Source organism: Cupressus sempervirens, chromosome 4, assembly GCF_028749045.1.
Source record: "Cupressus sempervirens isolate cs-2001-9-10 chromosome 4, ASM2874904v1, whole genome shotgun sequence".
In the NCBI taxonomy this organism is placed as follows: domain Eukaryota; kingdom Viridiplantae; phylum Streptophyta; class Pinopsida; order Cupressales; family Cupressaceae; genus Cupressus; species Cupressus sempervirens.
In genome coordinates this window covers 112,244,804-112,272,186 of record NC_143121.1, presented here as the reverse complement: position 1 = coordinate 112,272,186, position 27,383 = coordinate 112,244,804, and the positions used below count along the sequence as shown (strand labels likewise).

The window sequence follows — 27,383 nt, the reverse complement described above, 5'->3', positions numbered from 1 at the left end:
AAACCTCATGCTAAAAATTTGGCTTTATACATTTCAATGCTGCCATCAGGTATATGCTTGATTTTGAACAACCACTTAGAAGAAACAACTGATTTTTTTAATGTCTGGTTACAATATCGCAAACATCATTTTTTAATATAGAATTATATTCTTCAATCATTACTTCTTTCTAGGGTTGTTTTGATAAGGCTTCTTTAACATTTGAAGGTACCATTTTTATAAGTTCAGTTAATAATGCAACATAACATGACTAGTTTCTTGTTCTTTTACTTTCTTGAACTACTTCATTAGGCTCAACATTATTCTCTTCTATCATTTTCCTAGCCCATAGTGGTCTCTTTTTATTGTTAACATTTTCAGAATCCTTAGGATTTGATGTAGTGGTAGATGATGGTTCAATATCACTCTCCTCAATTTTTGTTGTGCAATTTTCATCCATTTTAGAGATAGGTTCTATAAGTGATTCATCACTATTTTTAGAAAGATTGAATGTGATATCTTCTTCTAATTTCACGTCTCTACTAATTTCAATTGTTCTTTGACCCAGAACAAAAACTCTGTAGCCTTTGGTTGTTTCACTGTATCCAATGAGTATCCCCTTCTTTCTAGATTGTTCTAGTTTTGTTCTTTTCTCTCTAGGAATGTGAATATAAACAAGACATCCAAATATTCTCAGGTGACATAGATCTAGTTTAATACCTGTAAATACTTCTTTAGGAGTGGTGTTCTCTAATACTAAGTGTGGACATCCATTTTGAATATAAACTGCAATGTTAGATGCTTCATCCCAGAAAGAAGTATGAAGGTTTTGATCATGCATCATTTCTTTGACTGATTCAATAATTAATCTATTTTTATGTTCTACAACTGCATTTTGTTGAGGATTATATGGTACATAAAACTCCCTCTTAATCCCAACAGTAAGGCAAATGTCTCTAAAAATTTCAGATATGTATTCACCTCCATTGTTTGATCTGAGTATTTTTATTTTCTTTCTCGCTTGGTTTTCAACAAGAGCTTTGAATTTCTTGAATTCTCATAATACTAAAATTGATTCCTTCTATTTTAGGAAGTAGATCCAAGTTCTTCTAGAATAGTCATCAATAAAAATTACATAGAAGAGACACTCATTTAAAGAGGGTACAGACATAGGACCACAAAGGTCAGTCCAGATAAGTTCAAGAATAAATTTTGATTTGTGAACACTTTTAGGAAATAATTACTTAATATTTTTGATTAGGGCACATCCTTTGCAGATACTTAAGTGATCAGTTTCGAGACTAGGTCATCCTTTTATAATTTTTCCTATAGATGATAATGCACAATAGTGAAGATGACCTAGCCTCCTATGCCAAAATTCAATAGAATTTTAAGTTTCATGAGTTTGGATACATTTTTATTATTATAAAGTTTATATAGACTTTGGTCTCTAAATCCAATAGAAATATCTTTTTTGATATTAGAGTTCTTTGGCCAAGATAGAACTTTGTCCTCTTGAAAGGTGATTCTGAATCCTTGATCAACAACACTAGAAATAGATACCAAATTCTTTTTTATAGTAGGTATATATAAAACATTTTTTAGTTGGAGAGTATTCTTGAATTTAGGTGAATTGAGCAAGAGCCAATACCTTTGATCGAAGATGTAGTATTATCTCTAATGTAAACTTCTTTTGAGGAGTATTATGAAAAACTATCAAATTTCTGTCTAAAACCTGTTATATGTTGAGATGCTCCACTGTCTATAATCCAGGTGTTTTTGTTTGAGTTTAATTCACTTGAAAGAGCTAAATAAAATGCATAGTTTTCTTTTTCTTCTTTCTCTACTTTCTCTTCTTTGATTTTTGCTAAGGCTACTTGAATTTTCTTTCGTTTAGGGAAAAGGTTGTGTAAGTGACCAATTTTGTCAGATTTGAAACATTTTACTTTAGACCAATCTTGTTTCTCATATGCTTTGTCGAATTCCTTCTTATTATGTTTAAATTTTCTTTTATTGCTAAAATTTGCATGAAGAGCTTGAATGTCTCCCTCTTGATTTATACTTAGTCCTCTTGAGACTAATCTTGATTCTTCCTATATGCATTCATTTTTTAATAATTCAAATTCAGGAAGCTCAAGTTGGGAGCTTAGACCTCAAATAAATGTTTCCCAAGATAGAGGAAGTCCTCTTAATGCTATCATGCTAAGTTCTTTGTCATCAACTCAATTTTCAATTGCTTCAAGTTGATCTTTTAATTTAGAAATTTTTAGAAAATAGGACGAAATTGATTCCCTAAGAGTATAGTAGATCTTGTTTTGAGTTAACAGTCTACTAGTATTGTTGATTTCAAACGTGTCTTTAATAGTAGAGAACATCTCAAATGCAGTCTTACGACTAGATATATAAGGAAGAATGTGATCTTTCACAGAGTCTATAATAATCTTCATAGCTTTGTCGTTGTGTCTTTTCCATGTCATTTTATCTGGATCATTTTAAGGCATGGATTTGTTTGATTTTATGTATTCTTCTAATTCCATTTCTCTTAATATTATCGTGACTTGAATTTTCCATGATGAAAAGTTTGAAGCTCTCTCAAGTCTATCCTCTAACCTAGCGTGATTAACCATTTTGTTTTGAGGAAATAATTTAAATTTTAGATTTTAGATTTAATTTTGTACAATAGAGTTTCTTATCAGAATGGCTCTGATACCATGCTAATTTTAGGATCTCTGATAGAATGTAAACTATCTTATTAGAATAGAATAATGTCAACTTTACTTGATATCTTACATTTGAGAAGGGATGAAGCAAACTTTTGACTTTGTATATCAGATATTGCAATCGTCAGATTTGGTTGCTATCAAGTAATCTCCAAAATTGATCAGCAATGGAGTATCTACAATGTTAGTTGAATATATTGTAGAGAGGACAAGTAGATCATTGGGACTTGTATGCCTTGTATTGATATTTAACCCAATGATCTCATTGTCGTATACATATTAACACAAACATTCACATCTATGTAGAGACATGACTCTACATGACCAAAGGTTACATAGGGTCATGCCTCTACGCAGACATGACTAATACTAACAAAACATAATGACCACCATATAACATGCACTCTGTAATTAGCGACATGTATGGAAGTTGCTTATTAATTGGTGGCAAATATAAAGCCTTGGTAACCATAAGATATAAGGCTGATACACACACACACACACACACACACACACACACACACACACACACACACATATATATATATATATAAAAAGACACACACACACATATATATATAAACACATATGTGTATATATACATACATACATATGTGCTTATATATATATGTATATATATATATATGTATGTATGTATGTATGTATATGATGGGGACATGACCCAAGCACATAATGGACACAACAGGAAAGGGAAAATTGTATTAACTGTGTAAATATGCTATTACATTCAGTACAGAGAAAATATACTTCAAAACATGCCCTAAGGGCTTACAATATCATAAATATGGAGATAATTTCTACTTTCAGTACCTCCTCTCAAACTCCACTCCGAACTACTTTTTACAATGCCAGAAATGTTCTTAAATAGACTCCGGAGGGTTAAGGATTAGGAGTACATTCTAGAAAGTGCTAGTAGGCATCCACCGACCAAATAGAAGGCTCTAGAAGTCACATTAGAAGTCGGCGCAAAATTAGAAGAATCGAGAAATGGTAACCGAACTTTTGGGAGGCATAACTTTTGAACTGTAGCTCCGATTGATGAACCGTTTACATATCTGGAAAGCTCTTGAAGCGCTCTATAGCCCTATGGACCAGCTTCACTTGTCCCCCATTTTCAGCCCTATTTGAGGTCATTTAATGCCCATAACTTGACTTCGAAGCATTCTTAAGAGGTCTCCAAAAATTGAAAAATTGCAATAACTTTCAAACCATGGGACATTTCGACCTGATTCTTTTTTTGGAATGCTCTAAATTACAATTACAATATTCCGACTAATTTACACCTTCTAGTTCACAAAAATGATGGCTCAATTACATACTCCTATTTTTTCAACATTTACACATATCCCAAGGTGTTCAAATACTCTATCCTAGAACACTGATAGTGGAACTGTAAGAGTTGGAACCTTTATTTGATCCAAATGGGTATCCATAAATGAAAACACATGAAACAGAAACTAAGTCTAAGTACATTTTTTTGGTTGACACAGGATTGCCCTTATACCTCTGGATGCTCCTGCATCAGACACCCAAGGTACATTGAAAAGTGACCCTGTCACTTTATGAATGGTAAAGGAAATCCCAAATGGGAAACCTCAGCTGCTGAAATCCACGTTGAGTCCTCGATCGACCGTCCTTTCCACTTGACCAAATATTCTTCATACTACCTATGTCTGGTACTCCTACCCACACGATGATCTAGAATGTCTTCTATCTCCTCCTTCTTAGAAGTAGGAATTGGACATGGCTCTAACATCGGCTCCTCATCTACACCATCATCATGATACTTTGTTAAGTCTGCAATGTTGAAAATAGGAGAAATGTGAATACCATCTGGCAACTCCACCTCATATGCATTTCCTGAGTCATGTTTCTTCTAAATTTTTTAGGGGGCAAATTTCTTCATCTTCAGCTTGTTGTAAGTACCGAATGGAAATCTTTCTTTTCGTAAGTGTACCATGACTAGATCCCCTACTTGGAAATCCTTATGTCTTCTCCTTTGATCAGCCCTAGCTTTATACTCTTGATTCATCTTGATAATGTGTGCCTGAACCTCCTTATGTAGACGCTTGATATGTTCAGCAAATTCTTCAGCTTCAGCACTTGTCCTCTCCCCTTGCTCTATCTTCCTCAATTCTAGTGCAGTCCTTGGGCTAATTCCATATACAATTTGGAATGGTGATATACCAGTACTCCTGTTTATAGAGTTATTGTAAACAAACTCTGCTTGTGGTAGAATCAAATCCCACCCCTTGGGCTTATCCCCAACTAAACATCTCAGTAAATTTCCTAGACTTCTGTTTGGCCGTAAGTTTGCGGGTGATGTGTGGAACTGAATTTCAAGTCTGTTCTCAACTTCTTCCACAATGTTCTCCAGAAATACCCCAAAAATTTAGTATCTCTATTAGAAACTATTCTCCTTGGGAGACCATGTAGTCTTACCACCTCTCTGAAAAACAAGTCTGCAATATGGATAGCATCATGAGTTTTGTGGCATGGAGTGAAATGTGCCATTTTTGAGAACCTATCAACCACCACAAATACTGAGTCATTACCCCTTTGTGTCCTCGGAAATCCAAGAACAAAATCCATACTTATGTCCTCCCATGGCTTTGATGGAACGGGAAATGGCTGATATAGTCCAGTATTGTGACTAAATCCCTTAGCAACTTGACAAATTTGACAACTCTGTACAAACTTCTTCACATCCTATGAAATTTGAGGCCAAAAATAATGTTCTCTAAGAATGGCAATGGTCTTATCTCGACCAAAATGTCCTGGCATCCCTCCACTGTGTTTCTCCTTAATCAGATTTTCCCTCATGGAACTCCTTGGAATGCATAATTGACTGCCCTTGAATAACATACCATCCTGAATCGGATAGTCTAACCACTTAGTTCTGTCTACAGAAGTAGGCTCTTTACAAGCTTTCCACACTTCAGCAAAATCAGGATCCTTAGGGTACAGATTCTTGAGTTCATCAAACCCAACTACTTCAATCTGCATTACTGTAGGCAACAACTGTCTCCTACTTAGTGCATCTACAACCCTGTTAGATTTTCCACTTCTATGCTTCAACACAAATGTATAGCTCTGCAAGAACTCTACCCACTTCATATGCCTCTAATTTAATTTACCTTGGCTATTTAGGTACTGTAATGCTTGGTGGTCAATATATAAAACAAATTCCTTTGGCAACAAATAATGCCTCCATTTCTCTAAGGCTTGAACTATTGCATAAAACTCTTGATCATAAACATAATACTTGTTTTTCGCATCATTCAATTTTTCACTGAAATATGCAATAGGGTTACCTTCTTGGCTTAATACATCCCCAATAGCACTGCCACTAGCATCACAATCGTCTTGGAACACCTTTCTAAAATCTGGAAGTTCCAACATAGGTTGTTCTGTCACCTTCTTCTTCAGCAATTGAAAACTTCTTGTAGCTGCTGCAATCCATTTGAACTCTTTTCTATCGCCTCTTATTGTGTCAGTCAGGGGTGCACATATGCCACTGAAATTCTTAATGAACTTTCTGTAAAAACTAACCAGACCATGAAATGATCTCACCTCAGTAGTAGACGTTGGAGTAGGCCATTCCAAGATGGCTTTTACCTTCTCTAGATCCATTTTAAGACCTTCAGGTGATATAACAAACCCCAAGCAGACTAATTCCCTTTTTGCAAAGATACACTTCTTTAGATTAATTAATAGTTTCTCTTCCCTTAACCTTTCAAGGACACTACGAATATGCAATAAATGTTCTTCCAAAGTCTTGCTGAAAATTAAAATATCATCCAAATAGACAATAACAAATTTTCCCAATAACTTCTTAAGTACCTCATTCATAAGCCGCATGAAGGTGCTTGGGGTGTTTGTTAATCCAAAGGGCATGACTAACCACTCATAAAGACCCTCCTTGATCTTGAAGTCTGTTTTCCACCCATCTCCTTCTCGAATCCATATCTGGTGATAACAACTCTTGAGATCTATCTTTGTGAAGTGTTGAGCTCCACTCAAGTAGTCCATAAGAACATCCATTCTTGGCAAAGGAAATCGATACTTGATGGTTATCCTATTTATAGCTCGAGAGTCTATACACATCCTCCACTCTCCATCCTTCTGTGGTGCCAGTACTGTAGGTACTACACATGGACTCAGGCTCTCCCGAATCAAGCCCTTCCTCAATAGCTCCTGAACCTGTCTGTTTAGCTCCTCAGTTTCAGTAGGAGTCATCCTGTGAGCAACCTTGTTAGGAAAACTAACTCCTGGAATTAAATCTATTTGATGACTGATTTTCCTTACTAGTGGCAATCCTTCTGGAACATTATCAGAGATGATATCTCCAAACTCACGTAGTAAATCTGAAACTTCAAGTGGTATCTCACTACTACCTTCTTTATCTTTCCTAGGGATCAAAGCATAGGACATACGCTGATGTTTCATGCCATCTAAAATATTCCTTCCATCAACAAGACAAATCCTAGCACTGCTACATACCGTTTCGCCTTCCTTTTTCATGGGCTTCAGTTTGTGGCAAACTCCATCCTTTGTTAGAGAGTATGTGTTTGCATGACCATCATGTACTGCATGCCTAAGAAACTGCCACGTTCTACCCAACAATAGATGGAAAACATCCATTGGAATAACATCACAGAGAACTTCATCATGGTAACTCTCAATTTTGAATTTAACTAAACATTGTTCACTTACTAGGACCTTATGATCATCCTTCACCCAAGCAATCCGATAAGGCTGGGGGTGTTTCTCCCTCTTAAGCTTTAGCTTAGAGGCCATCTCCTCTGATACCAACTTATTAGTGCTACCACCATCAATGATCACATCACAATATTTGTCCTCACATGTGCACCTGGTATGGAATAAACTCCTCCTTTGTCTTAGTTCAATCTCACCACTTAGTAGGACCCTTTCATTTACTAAAGTCTCTCCTCTTTCTGCATCTTTTGAATGTGATGATTGTGCATCCTCATCCACATGAGCAACCCTAGCTTGACCCTCAGCTCTTCTATCTATCCTTCCTTGTCGTTGAGGGCATACAAAGGCACAATTACCTTCTTCATTGCAATGGAAATAGGTACCACAAAAGCCTCCTCTTCCTTGTCCATGTCCTCTACCTCTTCCTCTCTGATTTCCAAAGTCTTGATCTCGGGAGCGGTTGAAACCCTTGTTCCTCTGGTTCCTGCTAGTACCCACATCTTCATTTTTCTTTTGGGTTTCATTTCGGTCTCCAGATGACCTACCATTACCCCTTCCTCCTTGACCACACCCTCTTTGTCTCCCTTCAAACCTCTTATTTAGCTTCTCTTCAACTCGTAGGGAAAACTGGTATGCCTCTTCGATGCCAGTCATTCTTACCAAACTTAATTCTTCCTAGATGCTAGGTCGCAACCCACTGATATAAGGAGTAACCTTCTCCTTATTTGCTTCTGCATTCCCTACTCTAATCAAAAGTCGATAAAACTCCTCTGTATATTGTTGGACTGATTTTCCCGCTTTCTTTAACCCATGCATCTTCTTAAACAAATCAAGCTCATAATCAACAGGAATTGACTGCTTCTTTAGTTTGTCCACCATGTGATCCCACCTTGTGATTTTATCCTTTCCTCTTCTATTTCTTTCTAATTGAACATCTTGCCAGTAGATTTTGGCATGTCCTTTCAGTTTGGCCTTTGCAAACTTAACCCTATCTGAATCTTTGATATCCTAATACTCAACGTACTCTTCTAGTTCATTGATCTAGTCGATCAACTCATCTGGTTTCAGATTTCTTGAAAATACACCCACATCAATTGTAGGTCTTTTTCCAAACTTAGTAATGGCCCTAAAAAGCCTTTCCTTTGCCTGATTCAGAACTTCCCTATCAAATTCCCCTTCTGGTCCAATTTCTTCTTCTTCATTGTCATCCTCACTTTCCTCACCTGCGGCAACATTTGTTCCTCTACGGAGCTCCTCCTGCAATGCTTGTACTTGCCTTTGGAGGGCTCTAACCTCCTCAGGATTAATAGCTCCAACCCTTCCACTACACTTTCTTCATGTAGGCATCTTCTTAACTCTAATCCACAACCACACAGTCCTGGTGCAAACTGCTTCACAGTCGGTGCTCTGTCTACACACTCAGGAAAACTAGGCTCTAATACCACTTGATTGGGACACGACCCAAGCACAGAATGGACACAATAGGAAAGGAAAAATTGTATTAACTGTGTAAATATTATATTACATTCAGTACAGAGAAAATAGACTTCAAAACATGCCCTAAGGACTTACAATATCATAAATCTGGAGATAATTTCTCCTTTTGGTACCTCCTCTCAAACTCCACTCCGAACTGCCTTTTATAATGCCAAAAATGTTCTTAAATAGACCCCAGAGGGTTAAGGATTAGGAGTACATTCTAGAAAGTTCTAGTAGGCATGCACAGACCAAATAGAAGGCCCTAGAAGTCGGCGCAAAATTAGAAGAATCAAAAAATGGTAACCGAACTTTTGGGAGGCATAACTTCTGAATTGTAGCTCTGATTGATGAACCATTTACATTTTTGAAAAGCTCTCAAAGCGCTCTATAGCCCTATGGACCAGCTTTGGTCGTCCCCCATTTTTTGGCACTATTCAAGGTCATTTAATGCCCCTAACCTGACTTCGAAGCATTCTTAGGAGGTCTCTTAAAAACAAAAAATTGAAATAACTTTCAAATCGTGGGGCCTTTCAACCTGATTCTTTTTGTAGAATGCTCTAAATTACAATTAAAATCTTCTGACCAATTTACACCTTCTAGTTCACCAAAATGATGGCTCAATTACATACTCCTATTTTTTTGGCATTTACACGTATCCCAAGGTGTTCAAATACTCTATCCTAGAACATTGATAGTGGAACTGTGAGAGTTGAAACCTTTATTTGACCCAAATGGGTATCCCGAAATGAAAACACATGAAATAGAAACTAAGTCTAAGTACATTTTTTCGTTGACACAGGATTGCCCTTATACCTCTGGATGCTCTTGCATCAATATTTTTTATTTCATTAGTAAATGAACAAAATTCATTAAATCACAATTTCAAGTATGCAATATTACTTCAACTGATGCTATACATCAACATTGCATTCCATTGTTCTTCATGCTTTGATGACTCACCTTTCTCAACAAATGATATGAACTCGGTATAGTCTAATCTAATTGTATCATGAGGTCTTCTTTGCACTTTTAACTGTTCATCAAGTTTTCTCATGGTCTTTCCAGATTTGTTCATTCTTTCAATAATTTTTTTTTCAACTATCAATTCATTTTTCAATTGATTATTTTCTTATCTCAGGTTTGCAATCTCTTCCACCTTCCTTGTAATTTCATGATTGACACTTAATAACTGATTGACCATGTCAAATTGATTGTATGTCAACCTTTGTACTTTAGTGATCCTATCATCAAGTCTTGTAGTCATTTGCCTCTTATCTTCATCAACTATTGCCTTATCATCTTCAACTTTACTCTTTTTATTCCATCACTTCACATAGTATTATTGAGTGCATTTCATGTTCTCTCTTTAGTGCTCTTACTTCTTCATTCATATTTTTGTTCTTCTCCAATAGATCTTCTATTGCTTCACCTGATTCGCTAGATCTACCTTCATCACATAAGTCCTCAATGCTTGCTTCTTGGCATTGTGTTTCATTTTGCCAGATTTCCATCTCCTTCCTTCTTTTCAAAGGATTTCCTTAGTTCCTCCTTTGTATCCTGAACTTGTTCCAATGCAATCTACAAATCAAGATCTTGATATTCAATCTCCTTTCCTAGTTTGCAGGCTTTCATCTCCAAGATATTTGACTCTCAAGTGGTTATACTTCTTACTTAGAAATATGAGCTCTGGTACCAATTGTTCAAATTTAATGGAAATGAGATACTGAGAGAGGGGTGGGGGAGGTGAACTAGGATCTCCAAAAAAACTTACCACTTCAAATATAAACCATACTAAATATAATTCACCAACTTTTCATTAACCTTAATCATGCAACATCATGTAATGATATGTAATATAAGATCTAACAACTACTAGAATGAATAAATCATATAAACAAGTAATCAACACTTGACACAAGATTTGGTAATGCATAAACCCTCCAAGATGAAGGTAAAAAAACCTTGGGGATGACACCCATAAAATCTTCAGTAGTACAGTAACAAAGTACCTATTAGGGATACAATTTGATAACTTCTGATGATCTACCAGGGTTTTGCTCTATTAAATGCATATAAGACTATTAAGTTTAACTTTAAAGAAGGATTTAAACTTCATAATTAAGTAAGCACTCTATTAGGAGATTTACAATAGGCATGTTAGGAAAACTTTGTTAAGAGATTCAAGTGATACACTAATTGGAATGTAACAGTAACTTGATACTTTAGTCTGCACTAGCTAGTTGATAAAGGATCTTCTCTTTCCAATAGCTAATCACCTCAATGTGACTGATCTACAATAACTCCTCACTGCACTACTTGGTCACTTTAGTCCTTCACAAATGATCACTAATTTTAACTCGCTGACACACAACCTTTACAAAAATTCAACTTTGAAACCCTCTTTAAATATCCATCTTAAGAGGTTTCTAGAATGAAATCAACAATTCTCATTCATCCTTTTTGTTGCTTAAGCTTTCCAATTTTATAATTGGTCCTTCCTACTGCATAGGGATTAGTATACATAATTATAGGCATAATTACGTCCTTGATCTTCACCTCAAACATAGAAACATGTCTCATGCTTAGAAAAATGGTTTACATAAGATTTTGTTACTCGTATACTCAAACTGCATAACTTATATACTCAAACTACATAACTCAACACATATTACCTCTAACACTCAGTTGTGGTTGGTTCTTCCTATTGATCTTCAACATAGACTTCACTTGGCTTGAACTACTTTCTCTCTGAAATGATCAACTCATATAGTAGTTGGATTATATGATGGGTTGCCTTTTGGATAGCTCGACAACCAGTAACTACTTGGTGACTATATGCTACTTGGCACATACTAAACTTGTGCACTTCTTCTCTTTATAGCTCAACCTTTATTGTGGCTCAATCATAGTGTTGACTAACCAACTCTACCTTGTAAATGACTAAGTTTTTTGCACTAATAGACAATACTAAAATTTCCTTTAGGGGCAACAAATTCACCTTGCAAAATAACAAAATTTTGCACTTTCATGAGGCTTCTTACTTGAGCTTTCCAATATGAAAAGCTTAGGTAGAAAATAGGCTTAGGGATTTTGTGAAGAGCACCACATGCTTGAATATCATCAACATCTTTCAATATCTCACTTGGAATTGATGCTTATCTCTAATAAAGGAAAAATAAGCAATGATCTTTGTAAATAATGTCTTTCTCTTGGACAAACTGATTGATTCCATCCATGGTAAAAGAACTTCACTTTCATGTAATCATCCCTTGTGATGCCATAATATGTATTAGGGGCTTACTATTCATAATGACAATGTTCATTTCAATCTTCAAGCATTTATTGTGTAAACACTATCCAATAAGCTGCATGATTTCTAGAGATATCAAGTTATTATGTCATAGTAAGATGGTGGAGCTTTTGAGTCATGCTCTTAATGCAGTGGTGACAGAGATACTATTTTGTAAAAGGAAAATGAGAGCTAGATCTAAACTTATGCTCCAACCTCATGATAGCTAGAGTTGACTACAATGCATTACTTCTTATTATGGAATGTGTGAGCTATTTGTGGATTTCTTAGCTCAAATAGATACAATATCCAATCTTTTCTCACACTCAAGGAGCATATTTACTTCATCTTCAGACCACTAACATTATTAGGGTAACATCTCTTTGCAATACAAAGATTGTTCATACTCTATTTTGAAATTTTCTTCTAATATATTTACACTAATCACAACTAATAATAAAAATGAAAATCACTCTTTCACATAGATTTGATATCTTCCCTTGCAACTCTAAACTTTCATTTAATTTGACTATCCCCAATTCAGAATATTAGTGAGGCAACACATATTATTATCATTTTCTAGCCATAGTAAAATTAGGCTTGTGTAGAGATTCTCTGCCAATATAAGGATTCACTCATAGTTGTCATCCCAAATCAAACTTATTTATGCCCAACATCCTCCTTTATGCAACAAGCATGATGCCATATTTGGAGGGTATTATTTGGCAAAGAGTAGCATCTCATGCTTTGTGCATGACTCTTCATATAATTGCATTGGGACACAATTTATTTTAAAACCTTTTTAATCATCATGAATGAACTCACATGCTTCAAACTATAAAAGGCATCAAACGTGGAGGTATAATTGATATCTTGAAACTCTTGAAATCTTAATGCCTTATCAAAATACTCAAACATTGGTTCATTGAATCTTATACCCAACACACCAATACATAGTCATCACTCAAATCTTACTTCAAATGCAAACTATATGTTAGCTCATTCATTAGGCAACGATTTTGAGCCAGTCAATAGTAGATGATAGACTTCTGAGTAGAGATGGAATTCCATTCAATTTTCATCACTAGATTTATCGTATGCCTCAAAATTTGACCAAATTTTGTATTTTTCCAGCTTGATTTGGAAGTTATTGTGAAATAGCAAAAACATTATGGGTAAGAAAGATTGGTGCTCGAATGCTGAGAAGATGATTTGAATCCCATAGAATAATTTGTCATATTGTAACATTGCTCATCATATATGCATGGAAAAACCAAAATATAAAATAAAGCTTCAAACAATTTGAATTAGTGATGCAAATTCCATTCAAATAGACTCCTTGGTTCTTTTAACTAAATTTTTAATCTTTTATCAAAGTATTTAGTATCATAAGGTAAGACCTTGCATCATCTAGAAAATTGTGCACTTTGAACTCATGAATGCATTTAGTAGCCAAATATATCAACATTACTATTTTAGTATTAGGGTAAATAATGTATCTTTCACAAAATAAATGTGCACTCAAGAGGATTTGAGATACTTATCTATCTGAGCTAAATGAAAAATTAGCAATGAACAATCTCATAGAAAAGAAAAAAGGCTGCATAGGTCTTCAAAACATGTGTTAGACCAATTGTTAAAGTTTTTATGTTGTAAAAAAAGTTATCAAAATATGCATAGATGATTTATTTTAGGTAAAAAAATCAAGTAATATTTTAGAGAAAATGTATTCTAATATGCAAGAAATATATGGGAATTTTTTTTAATATAAATGTATTATAGTCAAAGGTGTGTACTTGTGGAAATCTCACACTTGTACATATACATACATGGGATTTTATCACTTGATATAAAATTTGAAATTAGTAGTGAATGTGTCTGAACATGAGAATAAGACCCAATTGCATATAAAGATTATCTTTTAGCATGATATTTGGAACATGAAATGTTGCAAAATTTAATATCCCAATAGACTCCTCCATATTATTATTATCTAGTGATTACACCTTGATTACAATCCATAATCCCTTACAGCTCAATATTGCCGCAAGAAGCTACAATATCACCATTATATAATGAAATCCCTAACCTTAAGCCTTTTTATACAAGCTTTTGCCACTTACATAATTAGGGCTAGAATAAGTCATCTAATAGGAAAAATAATAGCCGATGCCTTTTACAATATAAAGGCACTTTTGGCTTTAGGGGCATTGTCCCTCGACCCCACACTATACTACAACAGGGAGTGACCTGGGGTGCTACCTGCAAACCCCTATAGAAATAATTTGGAGGGAAACCGCGCCGTATAATCCTCTAAGTCTGATTACGCTCCACATCACAACAAAACCTATCACAGAGAAGAAAAGACAAAGAAGAGGGAAGGGATTTTCTTAGAGAATATGAAAAAATCTTATTAGATTGAATATATGATAGATATTTACAAAAGATCAATCCTTATAGAAGGAGATCAAAAATCCTAAAAGGGAAACCCTAAGAGGTAAATGATTTTTAATAATTACTAATTAATTATTAAATGGAAACTTAAATGCATAAAGATAAATCTTAAGAAGGGTGTAATGGTAATTTAATAAATGAAATGAAATTAATCTTTTACTCTAACACACCCTGTTAAGATGAGAAATAATGCAACTAAAAATAATGCATGAAAAAACAAGGAAACTACAATGCTAAAAGGAAACTTGGGTCCTGACAACAAGGCCTGATGAGGTACCCAATCACAACCAAATATCTATGAAACAAATAAATAGGAAAAATCATGTGGGAAAAACCATACTCTAAAAAGAGATAGAAATGAAAAGTACAAATGATATATCTCAAGCGATTCTCTCAAAACAATAAGTATAATGAAACCCCCCATGATAAAGGCTTGAGATTCCATAGCCCCCCGAGAATGACATAACTTTTGTGTCAATGAACATACCAATGTGACTCCAATCTGAAAGAAACGAAGGTGGCAGACAAGGAGGGTGAAACCCCTGAATGTAAGGTGAAGTTGGATGTCCTAGTTGATGCTCAAAGGAGAATGCATGAGAATCCTAAAATAGAATTTCTAATGTAGGTGGGATAAAAGGTGTGCTGAATCTGTCATCTAAGAGGATATGTGTGTCCTCTAATATATCCTCGACAACTATAGTAGGTGGCTCGATGAATGTAGTTATAATGGTAGAAAATGCTGAAGAGTAATCATGTGCAATAAATGGAATCTGAATAGGAGGTAGAGGTGTAGAAGCCACAACACTAGTTTTAAGAAAAACACATAAGTTCAAGTGACCCAACTTCACCTCAATAGTCTCTTGTGAAGAAGGAGAGCGAGTCTCTAATAGTGGAGATGGTGGACCAAAATGAGAGAAAGAGTATAGGTGGGAAGAGTGATCAACAATCCTTGTAGGAATAATATTGCCTATTTCACTATCTCTAATGTGCACTAAATCTTGTGCAAACTCAAATGTATTCCCTATCCTACTATGTGTAATCTGATAGATAAAGAGAAGTTTAGAGGATAAAGATAGAACACAAAGTACATCATGAAATGTACCATTATCAATTCCAATATAACCTTTTCCTCATATAATCATAATAGTGTTGTTCCCATCAAAATGTGTGGAGTAGGAGAAGCCTCAAAAGAAGAGAAAAAATCCAAAGAAGATGCCATATAGTGTGAAGAACCTAAATCAAGTAACCATCTAGAAGATTGTGGAGCATTAATTGCACATAGTGCATGACCCTTTCTTATATCTTTACCATCTAATTGAAATGATGATGATGAAGAAGATCTATAAGAAGTAGAAGGAATAACAATGTTGCTCTTTTAAAAAAGAGTTGTCAAGTCTGAAACTTGTTTGGCATAGCCATCTAACTTCATCTCATAACAACGTGACTCATCATGATTGGACCTATTACAATAAGCACACTTTGGTCTTTCTGGATTTAGTTTATCTCCCTTAGGAGATGGTGGGCCTAATGTGATGTGAGGGATAGAATTAATCTGAGACTCAATAGGATGTGAATTCTATTTCTTCTCCTTTGTTCTAGAAGATCGTCAAGCTACCAATGCATAAGTCTGTGAGCCTACGAGAGAATCTAACTAAGAGAGAGGCTCACACAAACTCTGGATTCAGGTCGATCACCATATTGCTAGAGAGGATTGGGTGTGTACACTTTGTACCTTAGCAGAGGCAGAATTTGAGATTCATTTTCTTTTCAGATGCCCCATATACTACGAGATTAGAGGGAGATTTTACTGTCTGTTTAGAGATTGTAGATCCCTCTTAGATTTTTTTAGGTACATCGATCAGCATTGCATTGCACTCTATCTCCGTGAGTCCTTACAGCTTTGTGACCATACTTTAGAGCTTTCATTTCCTAGGAGTCAGACCTAGGCATAGCTTATTAAAACCTTCTTCTCGCCCTTAACTCCAGCTCGAGGTGTGAAGCGACTGTACAGTTTCCCTAACACGGGCTATTCCAGATCAATGAGACCCTACATGGGACCTTTTTGCCAGCAACACTCCTCTCGTGGCACTCAACTTCATCACAGGGCTTCTGGTAGCCACACAGATGAGTCACTGTTGGACTTTTTCCCTGTGAAGATAGATACTTAATCTTTTTTGTGGTGTTTCCTAATTTATTCTCCTTTTGTTGTGCTTGTTCTTTTTTGGACACCATTTGGTGCTTCGTTTGTCTGCTTTTTCCTTGTTGTAAGCTTCCAGTCCCATAGACCTACATTGTGGTCTTTTGTTGGACATTAATAAATTTATCTTATCTTATCTATCTTATCTTATCTTGTGTCAAACAATCACAAAAAACCTCAAAGGATGGCATGGTAAATCTAGTACCCAAAGGGTCATTGGTAGAATAGAAGGTGGAAGTTAAAATCTGAAAGTTTCCACAAAGCTTAGAAAGAGTCAGGTAAATGCACTTAGTATCAGTCTTGGTTATCCCACAACCCTGCAATAAAGATCTCTATTTTTTAAACTTCATCAAGAAGTCCTCAATGGAAGCAAAATAATCCATTTCAAGATAGGTAAGCTCTGCCTCAATCTAAAGTGCCCTGAAGTCATTCAGTCTACCTAACAAGCTGTCAAGCTTTGGTCCACATAGCTAGAGGGGTATTGCAACCATCAAGATGAAATTGTAGACTATTGTATATTTGTAAAGAAATTAACCCCATTACTTCATCCATCTTGTTCTTATGTTGCATGACCTCCGAAGGCCTTCATAAAAATGGCTATACTACATCTAAACAAGACCACAACCCCTTTGACTAGAGAAGTCTTGTCATCAGGGACTTCCATGAGTGATAGTTATTATGGGTCAGAAGTTCTAGACAAGAAGAAGTCTTAGCCATTCTTTTAGAAGGTGTTAGACTATTTTTTGAAAAATGTTCTAGTTTACTGATGTACATAACATAAACAATAATACAAAACACTCCCCATAATGCAAAAAAATGAAACTCAACTGCTAGGAGGAATGTGTGAACAAGAATAGAGAAAAAAATCTTTAGTTTGAGAATCACATGTACCTTTGAGAAATACTGATAAAAATCATAGAGAATTTGGATATAGCTTGAGAAGAGCTTTTTGACCCTTCTTTTAGATAAACAAATGGAGCTAAAATAAGGAAGTTATGCCTTCGAAAGATAGAAAGAATCATCTAACTTCAAGTGAAAAAATAATTATCAAACTAAAAAAATTTCAAAAAAAACCTTCACCATCATCTCCATCTCTGAAGTAGCTTTTTGATACCCCTTCTTTCAGATCCAAAGAATACCTCCATATCATCAAGTTAGAGCAAAAAGATTGCCAGCGCTTTTGTATAGCAAAAAAAAATTTCAAACCTTATAATAAATTGAAGGAGAGCTAAAACTTTAACCCCTCAACCCCACCCATATGACTGCATGATAGCAGTGGAGGTTGAGCGAGGATTGGGCAGTGCGTGATTGACGGAGGTGGCACAGAGAAGGCACGTAGGCGGCATGAGGGTGGTTTGGTGGTGTGTAGGCTGCAAACATTGATGGCAATGACGACACATTTTTTGAAAAATGCCAACTTTTAATTTTTTAATTTAGAAAAAATCCATCTCAATTCATGTGCCAAAGGCTGTATGACCCTGGGATGCAAATATTTTTGCCTCCCTAGTTAGCGTTGTCCAAAATTGAGAAATTGTATTTGAAAATAGGGGTTTTTACGTATTTTGAATCCATCAAAGCCCTTGAAATTTTAGAGACCCCCCTATTTTCACAAAAAATACTCGAAAAAGTAAGATATGTTTTGTCAAACCCTAGTTCTTCTTTTTCTCCAAATAAGAACAAGCTATAGTAGGTCAGGCTCTAATACCATGTAGGATTTGAGCAATGCAAATCTACAAAACTCGAAGAACATTTGTATGCAAGAACTTGTCACAGAGAAGAAAAGACAAAGAAGAGGCAAGGATTTTGCTTTCAGAATATGAAAAAAATATTATTAGACTGAAATGATGATAGATATTTACAAAAGATCAATCCTTATAGAAGGAAATCAAAAAACTTAAAAGTGAAACCCTAAGAGGTAAGTGACATTTAATAATTACTAATTAATTATTAAATAGAAATGAAAGTGCATAAAGAGAAATCTTAAGAAGGGAGTAAAGGTAATTTAATAAATGAAATTAATTAACTTTTTACTCTAATAGTTCTTGATATCATCAAACCTAGCATCATTTAGAGCAGATGCAATCTCAATCATCAAAGTATTATACTCTTTCTTTTGTGGCATCTCCTTCACATTCATAGGAGGGGTGGGAGAAACATATGCATTGTCTAACTAGTGTGTAGCATTGTCTCCAATTCTAGATAAATGTTGCCTCACCTATTTTTTCCATGAGGAGTTCTCATTGTAGACACCTAAAAATCTTTTAGAAAATAAAGCATTTTTCTTTTATGAAAAGTCCTTGATGACATCATCATTAATTAATTAATTAATTATTTAATTAATTTATTTATTTTTATGCCATTAAATCCCCTTGTCTTAATTAAAAATATTTAATTAAGGAATCCCTCCCAAAAATGTTTAAATCTTATTTAAACATTATTTTTTTATTTATTAATTATTTAATTAATAAATTGACCAAAAATCCCAAAATAAATAATTTATTTATTTTTTGCCCAAAACTTGGCCAATTTCCTTAAGACCACTAACCTCTTCCAAAATCTTCTAATCCTTCTTTAATTTCGATTAAAGGCTAATCTCATCATTTTCTACCCTTAATCCCAACTCAAAATATTTAACTAAGGTTAAATATCAATCTTCATGTTTATTTAAAATGTTTTAATAAATATTCCCTCAACCCAAACCCTTGAGATAAATAAACTTTATTTATCCTCAAAACGTTATGAAGTTCTAGACTCTTCTAGAAGGACTTTATCCTCTTCCTAAAGCCTATCTCTAAACCCCCTTTTTAGCTTAATCCACCCCATCCACCCATACTAACCAAGGTTAGCTACTAACTCACCCACCCTCATTGAATGCCATCCACTTGCATATCTCTAACATCCCTAATCTAAATCCTAAATCACCTCTAATCCCCCCCTAACCTTCTCACATTCCCTAAGCAAGCTTAAGACTTTCCTAAGCCAAGCAAAGTCAACAATCTCAACTCCCTCTAAAATATCCTAACCACCCAACCATGAATGCTCTTACAAGGCCATAAAGACTCTTACAAGCCCATTCATTGCTCTTACAAGCCATTTAATGCCTTGAGCCTCCTTTGTTGACTCATCCTTGCCCTTTCCTCCATCCACTCACCCTGTGACATGTGTCACTCCCTGATTGGCTGTAAGGAAGCACAATCCATGTGCTCTCCTCTCATTCAATATGAGCCCTCCATAAGCTTTCTCCTTTCCTTCCATCTTAGCCCTCCATCCCTCAAGCCTCTTGCTTATAAATTGAATCCCCTCCCAAGCCATATCATCACAATCCTTGAGTTAAAGTTATAATGCTAGTTTGAGAAGCCAAAGCCCTTAACCATACCCTTATAATGCCAAATTGAGAGCTCACAAAGCTACCAATTTTCCATTTTCCATCTCCATTGAAGCATAGTTTGAGTATCTTGAGCATACATCCCACATCCACATAATAGACTCATCCCTAAATCAAGTGACCATTGTCATTGGGAGAGCCATTCCATGGCTCATATTCTCATTTGAGGGTTTTCACTTTGTCTATCTCATATGTTATGATTTTTATGCTAGTTAATGCTTTGCTCTTTTAATAGATTAGTGTTTCTTGCTAACATATTTCTCATATACACTCATTGTTCAGCTTTGGTACATCTCTCTTATACATTTTTGGATCTTTAGCTCAAGTCCCTTCAAACTTCCTCCTTCAAGTACTTAGCTTTGATACCAATTATTTGATAACTAAGAGAGGGGTGGATCAGATATATCCAGTTATCGAACATGCCTTTCAAATTTTTTAGTACCAATTCAAGCTTCATAAACTTTCATATCAATAACCCGAAAACCACATTCAATGTCTCAAATCATACTTGCAACAACTTTACTTCAAATTGTTATCTCTCCATTCTTACTTATACCAAGTATTAGAGTAATTACTTATCTTTTAGCAAGTTGCAACATTAAAAAAATAACATGAAAATAAACTTTGCAACACATAAGCATTCACGCACTTGACACATATATTTAATATGGAAACCATGTAAAGGGAAAAAAACGTAGAAATTGTAGGTATAGGATTGATTACTAAAGGGTGGGGTGAATTAGTAATCAACAAAATAACAACTTTAAAATTGTCTATCGATAAGATTTAGTTATACCTATAATTTTATTATCAGTTACATATGTCTTAAATCACAACATACCTTTCAATGTTCTTCTTTGTTTGCAACACACCTTTTTTCTTCTATGCTATGATAGGTCTATTTCACTTCCAACCACACTTCTTCTCTTCCTTCTCGTTTTCTTTTTCCTTTTTGTACTTCACAAACCCTAAATCAAGATCCAATGATCACAAAAAACATATCTCCATTCGTATAGGGGCTTCTTGAACAGTCTTATATTTCTTGACCTAAAACTTGACTCGACTTTTCCACTTCATCGATAAAAAGAAACTTCACTCAATGTTTCAATAATTTAAGAAGATAATTTGTCACATGAAGCTACTTCCATTAATCATTCCAATTATTACTCAATAAGTTGTCTTTCTTATTTCCTCCTTGATTCCTTGGTGCTCCAAACAATATAGTTTCTAATGATATGGTAACAACATGAAATAATATGTCAAACTTTTGACATCAATGACAAAAAATATAACTAATGAACAATACAATTCATAACTTCCCCTTCTTTATCAACAACTAGTAAATCAATTATGCCAACAATCTCCCCCTCTAACATTGATGGCAAAACAAGAATAAGCAATGTATTCCTCTGCCCTGAAATTGATCTCCCCCATACAATACGATCTTTTTGATTCTTGTATGATTCCTTTTAGATTCTCTTCAACTTCTCATCTCTATCTACATTATCTCTTTTTGACTTCATATCTTCTGATATGTTTTCCCCCTTTGACAACAATTCCAAAGGCATTACACCTTTTATTAATCTTGCTTCTCACTTTGATTATGATGTTCAGGTTATCTTTTTCTTAGACTACTCTTCTCGTGAACAACCCATGCTTACATTAGCCCATGTAGAAAATGTTATGTTAGGATCTTCATGAATAGATGCACAATACATCTTCTTACTTGATTTTAGATAGGGGTAGAACCCCTAGCTTGCTCCTTAAGTACTCAAAGCTCTATCTTGGAAATGACTTTGTAAATATACTAACAACTTGTTTCTTTTTTGGAATATATTCTAGTCTAGCTTCTTTATTCTCCACTTGTTATCTTAGGAAATGATATTTTATTGCTATATGTTTGGTTTTTGAGTGCATTACTAGATTCTTGGATTTGTTGATAGCACTGGTGTTGTCACAATGTATAACCATTGGTTCTTCAACCGTTTCTTGTATTCCTTCAAGAATATTTATCATCCATGCAACTTGTTTGTAATGTCCCTTGCTAGACCTTCATCAATTTCTTTATTTCTTTTTCTTATTGTCAAATGAGTCCTTCTATTTTCCTTTATCTTTCTCCATGCTTATGATTCCCTATTCCTAACGTTAAAATTCTCTATGTATATATAGTTTTTAGTTCCAAGAGTTACATCTTTTTATTTATATTATACTAATAATATTATATTGATATTGATATTTATTATTTATAGTATATATACATATATACATACATATATACATATATACATACACATGCACACACACACACACACACACACATAAAACATAATATAAAAGTCTATATAATTGATATGCTAATATTTATATTATTATCATATATTATAATTTATAGCTTTATCTTAATATTATTATATTATTTATTTTGATATATATTATTTATCCTTAATATTATAAACTTTATATATAATAATTATTTATTATTAAATCATATGTCAAGGTGGGGATATCACAGTTCGCCCCTCTTGAATTTGCTTGTCCTCAAGCAAGAACATTCATAGATGACCTTTCATAGACACAACACATATTTAAATATGCAAAAAGACCTGAAGGATATATATATATATATATATATATATATATATATATATATATATATATATATATATATATCTTAATGCATAAAAACACAATGCAAACACATGAATGCACGAAAATACAAATAAGATACGATATAGAAACATAATACATGCTTTGTTAATTAATGCCTTACTAGAGTCAAGAAGATGATTTCCTTCTTCAATAGAATTGTGAAACCATAAGTTATCATTAGTACATGCATGCATATATAAGTTTCAAGAAAATGTGAATTGTGATACATTACTCCATATAAACCTCAAAAGATGGAAGGAGTTGATATTATCCAAGTTTCCTCGATGCGAAATATGCAAATGGATTCCCTCAAAGTTTACAGGTCCAAGCCAATGTCTCGAAAAATTACAGGTCGTTGACCCCTACCCTATCTTGGAAAAAAGATCCAATTTCTTGGACTTAGACAAGCCCCTACTTGGTAACATCACTACCTTATCTTATTAGCCATATGAGAATAGGATAAATGTATATCTAATCATTTTATTATTTCAACTCAATGAAGGATAAATTAGATGAACATATTATTTGAATTTAGGATTAGCAGGTATAAATGTTATTCCAAGTTGCCTAGATGCCAAATGTGAAAAAGTATTCCCTCAAAGTTTATAGGTCCAAGCCCACATCACAAAAGATTATGGATAACTAAACCCTACCTTCTTTTGGGACCAAAGATCCAATTGCTTGGACTTAGACAAGCCCCTCCTTGGTAACATCATACTCTTCCTCTCATAAATCAAATAATAATAGTGGATAACTTCATTCTTTTTTCAATAATAATTCTAGATCATTCAAATAAAAATTGAATAAATATCTAATTTGAAACTATACTAATATATATATCTTCCATACATACATATACATATACATATACATATACATATATATATGTATGTATGTATGTATATATTATGTATGTATATATATATGTGTGTGTGTGTATATATACATACATACATACATACATACATATATGTATGTATATAGACATATATATTCATATACATACACACACACACACACACACACACACACACACACACACACATATGTATATACACACACACACACACACACACACACACACACACTAACACATGCACATATATGTTGTTAACATATTATTTTCTTTTCACTACCAAAATGTAATAATTAATTTCTCTAATCCATGATTACTTAAAAACATAATCATAATAAAATAGACGAATAATTCTCACCCCATCATTACTTTGAATTACCTACACTTGTCGTCCATGAAAAGGTTGTAACATTTGTATACTATACTTGATATATCTTCCATCTATCTTATTAGTGCCTCCACCTCCTAATCCATGTTAGGTGGATTTAATGTCCATTCATCCTTCAATAATATTTCTTTCATTTTTTATTTTTAATACCATTTTTTTCCATCCTTCACTACTTTTCATGAGGGTTTCCATTGTAACTTCTTCCCACCATAAGAATATGTAATGAAAAGGCATCAAATTTGAATTTTTAATGAAAGTTGATCAAATAACCCTATGTAACTTGTTGTCCAATGATTGGTAGATTTTAATATTTTACATATATTTTATTTAACTTATCACCACCCTTTTCATTTTCCATTTTTAGATATTATTTGTCCTTTTACTCATTGGTCATTTCTTTTCCCTAATTAATCTTTTTTGATTAGGCTAATTATCTTTGATGTATGCTTGCAACTTTTCTATGTATTATCTATGTTTTCTAGGTAGTCTCCCTTTTAAATTTTTATTTATCTTATATCTCCTTATTTCGTGGTTATTAGTCATGATAGGTTTAGTATGCTTGTAACAAAAAAAATATTTTTTTGACTTTACCATGCTGTTAGGTTGTGTTAGCATTGGTTTGATCCCATTTGGGTAACATAAATATAATTTAGAGTCAAATCAAGAAACTTATGACTAGGTGGCTTGACCTCTATTTGTACTCTTCTAAAGGGATATTTGTAATTTATATGTGCACTATAAAACTCATACCCTACATTTTACCTTTATATTTTTAGCATCTTCACATATTCACATCGCATACCTTAGATACCAATGAATTATAATATTGATTTGGTTGTTGTTTTCAAGATCTTGGCAAAAAGGTTGACAATGTTGAATGGATGTTTTGGCAAGCATAACTCAAATACCAATATAGTTTGTTTCTATATAATATATTGATCAATGATCTTAAATCCACAAAGATTTCAATGTGTTCTTGATTGAAAATATCATAGTCAATGGAACTTGTTCATACATATATATTATTTTGGTGTGGATTGTATTCTTCAATCTAAGTTGATAACATATAAACTTTTGTTACACCCGATATCAGATTATAGGAAGATCGACACCAGATAGTTTAAACATCACACATTAAGTTTCATTCCAAGACTAAAAGTGTTAAATAGTCAAAGTTGACTTATTTTTTCCAAGCTTAATTTTCTCCTTAATATGTGATGTTTAAGGCTAGCCAATCAATACAAATATGATCTTCAGAATTACCATTACTTTCATGAATGATATAAATGGTTGATACTACTAGATACAATGAGAATTGGTTTATTTTTTGTCTGTACTAAAACAATATTTCATTATCTTTTTGTGAATCTACTATTCTTTGTTCATTTTTCTTTCATTTTGATATTACCTTCACTCTATTCAAATAAAATGGGTATGTATATTTATGCCGAGAGGCATAACTCTATAATGGCATAATACCCTCTATAGGAGGTCATCCAAAAAAATGGTTGTAAGAAAAAAGAAACCTTTCCTATTCCACTTCCATCTTCACAATCTGAATGTCAAAAAGCCAAAAATAAAGAGACATTTACATTTTGAAGCAAATAATTAATTCTAATTGATGTGAAACACCTCCCTCTATCCTACAAATACATATTTTTAGCATAACACAAAGCTATGGCCAAGACTATTGAGTAACCCAGTATGTCTTATATTCTATACTTTGTTTCATTGTCAAATTGTGGGTTTCGTAGATTAGAGGTATTCATCACACAAAATCAAAATATTTGTGGGTGGGAATGGAGATGAATCGGATAAGGAAATGACTACTCTTGGAAATCTGGAGGATTTGATCCATGGAGATTTTTCATGCTTGAATTTTTATTTCTCCTTCAAAGAGTTTATAATTGATTTTATGGCATTAATTTGATGTATGCATCAACTATAAAATATATGTATCAGTGAAGTTTGAGGTTTCTGCAAAGACTATGATCCATTAGTTGTTTAGCTTTGAGTTTTTAAATAAGAAAATGTCTTGCACTCTTGGGTATGTAATGCTAAGATTTTCACTTAAAATGTTGTTACAGTAAATACCCTGCTCTTCTTTATATTTTAGGAAGGCAGGAACGTTTAGAGGTTTATGTGAATGGTGACCTCAAAAGTATTGATGGTAGTGGAGTTTATAATAATGGTTGTATGCAAGAATCTTGATCCATTGGTTATTGGCTCCTTTGTGCCAAGGATCTGTTATGGGTGTTGTTATCTCTTTATATTTTGAATGGGATATATTTGCATGAACATATTTTCAAATCTAAATATTTCTCTTTATTTTGGAATGAAGTTATAGTCATTGTTAGTTTTGATTTTGAGTGACTATTCATTCCATTAAGTTTGGATTTCTGAAAATTTCTTTTACTGCACAAAAATTGAGTTTTGATATCTGGCCTTTTATAATTATTATACCAACAACCATAGATTTAGAAGCATACTAGGTGAACTTAAAAAAAAATCTTGTTATGTGCGATTGGTTGAATCTTTGTTTAGTGCACAGACTTCAATTATATTACTTCCTTTGATTATGTGATGAAATTATTGTACAAAAGACCAAGAGGTGCCAAAATTCTTTGTGATTTGACTTAAATTGGGGCAAGTTAATTTAAGGGATTTTAAATTAATTTGATAATCAATTAGATATCTTAAATATTATGTTAAGATTTATATGTTGTAAATTTATATTGATTTGTAGCTAATAGATACAATTCTTTTAATTTATATATTTTAAAAAAACTATGCTTTGTATGATTTTAAATGATTTGTATGTAAAAAAATTAGAAAGGTAACTTTTTAAATCATTTTAAAATGATTTGCATGTAGTAAATTTCTAAGTATTCTATAGTTCATTTAAAAAAACCTTAGCTTTATCAAGTTTCTATTTTAGTTTCCTTCTGTTATAAATGTTCCATATGAGCTGTATTATGGAGCCACAATTATTGATTTTTTTTACTTAAATAAAATTGTAATGTATTTTTTATCATAACACTATGCAAGAATTTATTTCTTTGGATGGTGATTTCATTTTGAGCATATTCTTAAAATTGGTGCTTTATATTAAGAATATATGATTTGTGTGAATATTATCTACAAGAAATATATAAACAACTTTAGTAAAATAATAGAAAAATATGACTTTAAGCATGCAAAATTATTTTAAAACTTCAATTTTTATTTAGAAGGTTTCTATTTTATT

General features: G+C 33.6%; 1 protein-coding gene across 1 annotated transcript in view; it reads left to right on the top strand.

The window, feature by feature from the left end:
- The window catches only part of LOC149560182 (uncharacterized), a 188,602-nt gene extending 162,122 nt beyond the window's left edge, over positions 1-26,480 (top strand). Inside the window, exon 4 of the mRNA XM_089824538.1 lies at positions 25,891-26,480. Within this exon, the coding sequence (XP_089680664.1) occupies positions 25,891-25,895 (5 nt within the window). The 3' untranslated portion in view covers positions 25,896-26,480. The remainder of the gene's footprint in view (positions 1-25,890) is intronic.
- Positions 26,481-27,383: the final 903 nt, after the last annotated feature.